We start from the raw sequence: 9313 nt of genomic DNA, 5'->3' as shown, positions 1-9313 counted from the left end.
TGTTTGTACAGGGGTCATCTGGCTGTTTGATTTACCGGGGAAGTTCCCAGCTTTAAAGGGCTCCTGGCCACAAGAAACAAGCTGAGCCAAGAGCAGTGTTCCCTCTAAGCTGAGTTAGTGTGAGCTAGGCCACAGTTTTTTAGCCTCCGGCTCACACATTTTTTGTCTCAGCACAGGAAGGATGGGCTCCAGAGCAAACCAATTTATGCAGAAGCCAGATCGCTCGCTGACAACTTTAATGCCAGTAGCTCACAAAGTAGAATTTTTGCTCACAAGACTCTGCAGCTTAGGGGGAGCCTTGGCCAAGAGACTCCTATGGGGCTGGCTCAGACTCTTGCCCTACGCCTGTGGCATTGTCTCTGTAACCCACGTGTCAGCTGAGTAGACCCTGTGGTTACTCAGGTTACTCAGGGGCTGTTTTAACTGCACATTCCACCTGCGCTCTTATATTTTGAGCCCCAAATCTTTAGTATCTGAGCTTGCTAAAATCTTCAAGTGGCACTCTGTAGTGTGGAGAAATATAGAAAAAAAAACCCCAAAATAAATGTCTCCCTCCTCCCTGTTTCTCTTCCACTCTGCTAAGACTTCCAATGTGATATTGATCCCAAAGTGGCTGGGAAGTCCGCAGGACAAGGAATTGCTGCACCTGATACCAGTGCTGAAACGTCTTACCCAGGTGGTAAGTCTTGTGGGAATATGGATTCTAAGCAAAGGGATAATTGGACAGCCTCGATAATCACATGAAAACGGGTGAGAAATTCTACGTGTCTCTTTTATTCAATCAAGATTCCATTCCTCACGTCCATAGCAGGAGAGATACTCTTTTTTAAATCAAGTTTCTAGTCCTCATAGCCGGAGCAGGAAATTCCAGCTTGCTGGAATACAGCTTGGATCACCCCCTTTCCTCTCTTCCCTTCTCCCCTCATTTCATTAGATCCTGCCCCACTTCTGGATAGCATTCCTAGTTAAGAGTAGGATTGGGGAAATACCTGGATATTTTGTTGGTGGAACCTGAAGAGGGCGGGGTTTGGGGAGGGGCTTCAATGGGGGGTTAGAATGCCACGGAGTCCACCTTCCAAAGTCGCCATTTTCTCCAGGTGAACCGATCTCTCTTGCCTGGAGATCATTTGTAATTCCAGCAGATCTCCAGCTACCACCTGGCAGCTGGCAACGCTAGGGAAATTGGTTTTCATATCCACCTACCACTATCAAAAGTAGCGATTTTTCTTCTGCAGGATGATATCCGTGCTGAAATAGAGACGAAACATCGCGGCAAGCCAACAGAGGAGGCTTGATATCCTTTTTGGGCACGAATGCCCTTTATTCCCATACCTGGTTTGGTTTGGTGCAATCAAAAGCCCTAGAAATAAAATAGGATCTGGGGGAGATCCTTCAGGCTGTGGTCCTGGTGAATTTTTGCTTGCATTGACTTGAATTTGTTGGGATCACAAGATTGGGAAGTTCGGCAGCTTTGGAAGGATTTGTCATGAACTTGGGGGGAGTGGCAGGAAAACAGATCTTACAGAACGTGACTGCTTTGGGCTGGGAAGACATTATTGTGCCATCTTCATTCTAGGGAGGGTGATAATATGCATCCCCCCCCCTCCCCGTTTATGCGACTTGCATGTGTTCGGAGGGAAGAGAGTTCTCCTCCATCTAAGCCCTAGCTTCGTATTGGGGATTTTTTTTGCCCTTGGCTTGTCCAATGGATGCCTTTATGTGAATTTCCTGCGTCAAAGGCTGCAGAGAGTTTTCTGACCTGTACCATATTCTTTTGTAATTGCAAAAATGATTTTGTAAATGAAAAATAAAACTTGATTTTTGGTTCTCCTGCTTGCTCCCCCAAAGCCCAGTGTGTGTTTTCCTGTCTTAGTATCTACTTCCTCTCTTTTTTTTTGGGGGGGGGGGGTTGGAATTAGGGAGCTGTCTGCAACTCAAGACCCCTTAGGTGGTGGTGAACAAATCTGAGACACTGTTCATAATACTGCTGATAAAGAGCTGGGAAGCAGTGCCGTGTGTGTCTCTTGTGGCTGTTTCAGCACCTGCTCTGCCGCAGTTTGCAAGTCATCTTTCAATTTGAGGCAGTTTTGCAAAAGGAACTGAAGGAGTGCTGGAGTGGGCGAGAGGCCCCAAATCAGGCTGGGCCTAGAGAAGCGTTTTGTTTGCATGTATTTTGCCTGAAAACTTGTAAATAGAGTGGTGACGTGTGTGGGGATGGTGCCAGATGTCGACACATGAACACAACGGCTGTTCTGCGTTACTGGCCGACACGAGACACTGCCCCATTTCCTCATCTTTTGAGCACTGTTGTGAGGAAGGCGAACCCATTTTAGCATGGGCATTGGCGCTTTTATGCCCATGTGTCAAATCTCCGTATGGAGGCTGTTCCATGAATGGGGAGAGGGCAAGGGAGCTTATTGTCCACCTCCTGACACATGTCCAGATACGGGTCCAAGAGAACCATGTTTGGTATGGCGGAGTTCCCTTGCCTTTGCCCTAGGAGGTAAATCCGTCCATTCACTGTACTGCACCCTTTAAAGAACTTCTCGGTCAAGCATTCTTCGTCCACTGGGGTCCACTCGCCAGTGTCCATATCAAAGCGAAAGGCGCCCCCTCCGATAGTGTAGATGGCCCCATTCAGGGCTGTGACACACAGGTCGTACCTGGCAACAGGAACAGGAGACCATCACTCAAACTGGAAAAGCAAATACTTCAGACTCTTTACTATGCAGATGCTCTGCTAAAAGAACGTAATCCTGTTGGATAGGGGCCAAGAATAGTAGGTCCATCTCGCCCGGCATCCTTTCTCCAAAAGTAGCCTGCCAGATACTGCAGACAGCCCCCAAGAAGGGCAAGAGGGTAACAACTCTCCCCTGTTCTTTGTCCCTGTTATTCAGAGGTAGACTAGCTTGGAACATGGAGGCTCCATTTAGCCATCACGGCCAATAGCTGTTGCTAGACCTCTTTCGTCCTTTAGGAATTTATGTAGTTCCCTTTGAATGCCACCCAAAAGTGAAATTGCATGCACATGTTAAGGTGTGCAAAGTTGGAAGTTTGATTGTAAATCCACCTTCCTGCATAGCCCTTGGTTCAGGAATTTGGCACACTTAAAGATGCATTTCTGGGGGGGTCCCCCCCCATGTGCACACCAGCTGTGGGATAGAAGCTGGAAAGAGCTTTCAGGAGCATTGTGAGAACTGGGTTTGAACCAAGGGTCACCTCTGTATTCTGTAGTGGCAGATTCTGCCAGTTGTGTTGGGGGAAGAAGCACTACTACTTCTTGTCTGCCTTCAATCCCTTCCCCATCACTTCCATGGGATGATTCTCTCTCCCCCCCCCAGTTAAAGTATTCTGGAGAGGAAAAAAAGTCTCTCTGTCCACTTGCTGAACACCAAGCTGCATTAGGCAGCTTCTGTAAGGAGACCCCAAAGCAACAGGAGCAAGTAGTATGGAATCTAGGTGGGAATGATAACTGTGCATCCTGCCCACATGCAGTTTGCTGCCGCCGCCCCTCTTCCTATCATCTGCACCAAAGGCTAGATGTGACGGAGATCACGCTCTCACCACCAGCCTGCCGCCCGACAGCCCCTTTCCCATTCCTTGCAAAGCTGCATTGAAACCCAATTGGGGAAAGAAAGGCCCCTCTAAAGGGCCAAAGAGGTGGATGCAGAACATTAGCTCCGCCATCTTGAAGAAATGTCCGCGGGTGGAACATCCCCTTGCAGATCCTCCTTAGAACCGGATCAAAAGAGGTTTTCCTTTGATCCTACTTAAAGGGGAAAGCCCTGGGAGGCCCACAGGTCTTGCTCAGAACGGGCATGGGGTTACGCAGATCCTCCTGTTTAAGTTGGGATTCTTGCATTCTACATGGAAACCTTCCTTTGTTTCCCATCCACAAAACAGACATAGCAACAGTTGTCGCTCGCAAGGCTGTGTGTGTGTTTGGGGGGGGAATGAACATGGGTTCTGTTTTGCAGATTAGAAATGTCACGTATGTGACCCAGTTGTGTTAAAATGCTGGTTCTTCAATTGGGGACCAAATCAATCTCTCTGGATACTCTGCCTGTGACCTAGGCTGATTTCACACAAGGAGCCACGCTGCCGTCATGCCTCCCTTTGCCCCGTTTCCATTGGTCAGTTTCCCACTCGAAGCCACGGGGCTGCATTTTGACCTGTGGCTTCGCCCGATTTTCCCTGCGGTTTCGTGATCCTGTTTTTTGAGGATCACAAAATGCGGGGAAAATGGGGCAAAGCCGCGGGTCAAAATGCAGCCGCACGGCTTTGAGTGGGAAATTGACCAATAGAAGCGGGGCAAAGGGAGGCGTGAGCGCGGCACAGTTCCTTTTTTTAAAAAAAACAAACTTTTTTATTATTCGGATATAACAAAATGTTCAATATTACAACTTTTCTTTCAACATATACCCTTTTCTCGTATCTCCTCCCCCCCCCCTTCTCTTGGCCTTCCGCAATGCTCCCACCCCCTCATTTTCCTTTTCACTGCTCAATTCTTAGTTTACATTAAAACTTCTTCTTTTTTTCAATTCATCATTACATATTCATATTCATTATCAATTTTTCAGGTAACATTCTAACCATCTATTCAATTTCTTTTTCGTATTCTGTTCTTAATAACTATCAAAGCAAAGTAAATTGTTTTTAACAATTTTAACCGCGGCACAGTTCTTGTGTGAAATTGGTCCTACTTAAAAAGAGCCGCTTAAAATCTCGCTTGAGCCACAAGGTGGCCTTAGACAAGCCTCTGACCTTTTCCCTTTGCAAAATGGGTATAATGCTTCCTACCTTGTAGGGCAGTTGAAAGCTTATTGCCTGCCTCAGTGCTTCCTACTTAAAACCATACCTTTGAACAGGTATCATTTACATACTTGAAGTCACTTTGCAGACCCCCAGTGCATTTGAATCCGATCTTGGTACATTCATAAGGGTCAGAAAGCTTGCAAGCTGGAATCGTACCGAATTCTCTGCTCTGTACCAGATATTGCTCTTCTGCAGTGCAAGAGTGTTGAATACACACTGCAGTGCTGTGGTATTGAATAAATACAATGCCTCTGAATTGTCTCCTGCTCATCAGAAGGTTTTTGGACATTTTGCCCTGACCTGGAGGATGGCCCAAGCGAGCCTGATCTTGGAAGCTAAGCAGGATCGGCCCTGGTTAATATTTGGATGGGAGACCACCAAGGAATACCAGGATCACCACACAAAGGCAGGCAATGGCAAACCACCTCTGAACGTCTCTTGCCTTAAAAACCCTGCAAGGTTGCCATAAGCTGCCTATGACTTGCCGGTACTTTCCACCACCACCATATTTTTTGCACTTTCAGCAGAGATCCAGGCCAGATCCACTCACCTAGGAAGTGGAGAGAAAGAGATGACATCCCAAACGTCGGTCTCCACATCCAGCCTCTGCACGGCGCTGCACACGTCTCCGTTCTCATCCAGTCCGCAGATCACGTAAATGTGGGTCCCCACGCTGACGGCCCCCGCACGTTCCACAGGGTGCACCAACTGGCTCGTGGCCTCCCAGCTGGAGTCATTTGGGGCCAAACGCTCGACGTCTGGGATGATGCCGTCTTCAGTGCTGCCTCCCATGACATAAAGGTGGAAGCCGACTCCCACGGCGCAGTGGCTGTTTCGGGCCTTCTTCATGGCCGGTCCCTCCAGCCAGCTGTTGTCCCAGCTGTTATAGATCAACACCCAGTCCACAGTATACCATACAAACTCCTCCCGGAAGTAACCCCCCGTCACAAAGAGGAAATTCCCTGGTGGAAGAACATACAAAATATACAACCTGTTGCTAAATTTGGCACTGGCATGAAGTAGCTGATGTAACCCCCCCCCCCTTAAAATAACAGGGAGCTGGGAAATTGCAGGTATAACAACGTACCATCTGTTCTGGGCAATCTGGTTGAAAGTGTTAAGCGCAATTGTCCAGGACATATGAAAGAAAGCCATTCTTTATACAGCGCATAAATGAAGCAATGGAGTTTGTTGCCACAAGACGTGGATATGTCCTCCAGCTTAGATGCCATTAGACAAACATACCAAGAGTTTGAATGGGAACCTCCATGTCCAAAAGCAGTGTACCTTCTAAGGGTAGCAGGGTCCAGCAGGATGCCCTCAAAGGGACGCCTATAACTGGCTCAAGAGGGCGGCAGTTTTCTGCTGTATTTTCCCACCCTTCAGCAGCTTGCATTCCATAGTGCACTACTTATACAAAAGTTCCATTTTAGCTACTGAGGCTGATAGACCTCTTTCATAAAGGTGCCTTGAAGCTGGTGTCTCTCATGTGGCAGCGAGTTCCACGTGTTAACTCTATCATCTGTACCGAATATGGTTTTTTTGCTGTTAAGTCACAGCTGACATGGTGAACCCATAGGGTTTTCAAGGCAAGAGACGTTCACAGGTGGTTTGCCATTGCCTGCCTCCGCATCACAACCCTGGTAAATCCTGGGTGGGCTCCCTTCCAAATGCAGACCAGGGGTGACCCTGCTTAGCTTCCAAGGTCTGATGAGATCGGGCTAGCCTGGGATATCCAGGTCAGGGTGTACTGAATATACTGCCTGTCAGTTTTATCCAGTGGCTTGGGGAAATCCTGTAGCATAGCTTTTGGAAACCGTAAGGTGCTGCCTACCAGGTACTGCATGCGCTTGTCTGTCTATTCTGAGGCTGGCCAGGATGAATGGAAAGCAGGGGTTTATAACAAGGAAACCTACCCCACAGGCAATGCTCCCTCTAAGCTGTGGGGCCTTGTGAGCAAAAATTCTACTTTGTGAGCTACTGGCATCAAACTGGTGAGCGAGCAATTTGGCTACTGCAGAAATCAGTTTGCTCTGGAGCCATCCTTCCTGAGCTAAGACAAAAATGTGTGAGCTGGAGGCTAAAAAACTGTAAGCTAGCTCACACTAACTCATCTTAGAGAGAACACTGCTCACAGGGTGTCTGTTGTGGGGAAGGGAAAGGAAAGGAGATTTTAAGCCGCTCAGACTCCTTTGGATAGTGAAGGGCAGGGTATAAATCCAATCTCCTCTCCTCCTCCTCTTCTTCGCTTCAAGAGTACATTGCAGAGCCCTGACCTGGAGAGCCCAGGAAATCTCGATCTCGTCAGACCTCGGAAGCTCAGCGGGGCCGACCCTGGCAAGTACTTGGAAGGGTGACCTCCAAGGAATACCAGGGGCAGGACGCAGAGGCAGGTTATCAAGCCACCTCTCTGAAACGTCCTAGCCCCGCTAGGAGTTGCCAGAGGTCACCATGACTTCCAGGCTCACAAGTACATACACACACACACACACACACACACACAAATACACACAAAAAGAGTACATTGCAGAGAGATACTTACCAGGCCCATAGCTAACGCGGGGCCTGGCCCCCTAGCATTTCCTCTTGGCCCCCTCTCTCCCAGGCCAGTCCCAAATTGAATTAATGTGATTGACTTTGATTTAATTAGCTGAGACACCCCCCCGGCCCCCTCCCCCCAAAATCCCTAGCTACGGGATTCTGCCTGGGAGAGTTGTTTGAAGGCAAGGAAAAGACTCTGACCATCTTTCCCCTCTTGTGGCCCAGGGCTTAGACTTGAACCAACGGTGCGTTAGAACAGGCATCATTTGCTCACTATTTCCAAATATGCACAATAAGGCCCCCCCGGGATGAGTGGGCAAGCTGCAGAGCATGGCACACATGCCTCTTGGCCTGTGATTCCCCCAAGTTGGCAGGCTTGCCCCCACCAGGCCTCCCCAGCAAGGTTGCAAAACTCCAAGCTCCACCTGGAGGCTGGCAAGCCTATGCCCCAACCAAGCCCTCCCAGCAGGCAGTTACCTACTGCAGCCAGGGCATACTGGGTGAGGTTCTTGCGCTGGAGCGGAGCGCAGGCCTGCCACGTGGCGCTCTTGGGGTGAAACTGGAAAAGCTCCTGCTGCTCTTTGTCGTGTTTCCCGGCCAGGACGTAGAGGGTCTCGTAGCTTCGGCTGACGCAGGGCAACTGGGCCACGTCCTTCCAACTGGGGGGTGGGCAGCTGTCAAGCTTCTTCACCAGGCTGGCTGTAAAGTCCTGCCCGGCCCGCTTGCTGCGCTTCACCAGGAGGTCCAAGAAGGAGAGGCTCAGGAAAGAGACCCTGACCAGGCTCACAAGCTCCAGAAAGTCCTGCTCCCTGCCCGCTGGCTCCGCCGCCACCCAACGCATCACCGTGTCAAAGACCACGTCCTCCCGGGCCACAAAGAGCTCGTCGCTCTGCAGCAGCTCCACCAGCGAGGCCTTGGGGAGGTCTTCAAATTCCTCTTGAGCGGCCACCTCTGTCCAGTGACTGAGCGCGACAGCGAGGGCCGCCGTGTAGAGGTCAGCACAAGCGAACTGCTTCGCGTAGGCCATCAGGCTGAGGCAGTTGGAGACGTGCAGCTCCCTCTCCAGAAACGTCTCGCAGCGTCTCTTCACACTGTCGAACTGGAGGAAGTCGGCCGTCTCCACTAGGCTGGCCACATTGTGGCGGGTGATGGCGATTGTGCCCGTCTGGGCAAAGTCGAGAAGGGCCCGGAACGGCTCCGTCTCAACCCCCCTGATCAAGATGTGCTTTTCGCCGCGCTCTCGGGTGCCCCCGTAGAACATGGCCTCGAAGTACCGGCTGTGGCGGGCCAAGTCCCACCTGTTGACGGGGAAGAGCTCAGTCCCAACCTCCAGGACAGTGTCATTTTCTGGCTTGGCCTGGTCGGCTGGCTCCTCAGTCTCCTCTACGCCGTCCATTTTTGCTGCTTATAAAGAGGGCCGTCTCCCCTCCAGCCCTCCCTCCTCAAGTTTCTTGGCTCACATCGAGGCCTCGAGACTGTGGCTGCCAGACTGGGACAGAAATAGAAATTATTCATTAACCCTAAAATTAGACCCTCCTTGTCTCTGTGGTTGCTCTGATTATCCACATAACTTATCCAGGCCTATTGTCACAGTTTGCTTGGCTGGTAAGAAAGAATTGGGAGGGGGGGGGGCTTGGGAGGAATGCTATATAAACCCGGTCGCTTCCAGCAAATGTTTGCTTGCCTGATGACTAGAGGAAGATGCCTGACCTGACTCCCATGGTTCTTTGCTCCTGGCTGTCAAGAGTAGGTAAAGCGCTGTTCTTTCTTGTGTGCGTTTATACAACGGAACCGTTTTTTAGGCCTGGGTTCTAAGAAGAGTTTGGATTTATACCCCGTTCTTTGCTACCCAAAGGTATCTCAGAGCGGCTTACAAACTCCTTTCCCTTCCTCTCCCCACAACAGACGCCCTGTGAGGTGGGTGGGGCTGAGAGAGCTCTTGACAGAAACTGCCCTT

The 9313-nt window shown here is 50.0% G+C and overlaps 1 protein-coding gene across 1 annotated transcript; it reads right to left on the bottom strand.

Moving 5' to 3' along the window:
- Positions 1-1880: 1880 nt before the first annotated feature.
- Positions 1881-8752, bottom strand: LOC107118492 (kelch-like protein 23). The gene is made up of 3 exons (XM_015420847.1): positions 7834-8752; positions 5366-5777; positions 1881-2663 (listed from the first exon to the last, which is right to left on the bottom strand). The coding sequence occupies exons 1-3, from the start codon at positions 8750-8752 to the stop codon at positions 2351-2353; spliced, it is 1644 nt and encodes a 547-aa protein (XP_015276333.1). The 3' UTR covers positions 1881-2350.
- Between the last annotated feature and the right edge of the window lie 561 nt (positions 8753-9313).

This window comes from Gekko japonicus, unplaced genomic scaffold, assembly GCF_001447785.1.
Source record: "Gekko japonicus isolate JY-2015 unplaced genomic scaffold, Gekko_japonicus_V1.1 scaffold2173, whole genome shotgun sequence".
NCBI lineage: Eukaryota > Metazoa > Chordata > Lepidosauria > Squamata > Gekkonidae > Gekko > Gekko japonicus.
This window is presented reverse-complemented; position numbering and strand designations above follow the sequence as displayed.

Excerpts from the sequence above, each read along its gene's own strand:
- LOC107118492 (XM_015420847.1), bottom strand. The coding sequence starts at position 8,752 with ATGGACGGCGTAGAGGAGACTGAGGAGCCAGCCGACCAGGCCAAGCCA. Across the intron at positions 5,778-7,833 it reads GTATGCCCTGGCTGCAGTAG|GGAATTTCCTCTTTGTGACG; the intron begins GTAACTGCCTGC and ends TTCTTCCACCAG. Across the intron at positions 2,664-5,365 it reads TCTTTCTCTCCACTTCCTAG|GTACGACCTGTGTGTCACAG; the intron begins GTGAGTGGATCT and ends TCCTGTTGCCAG.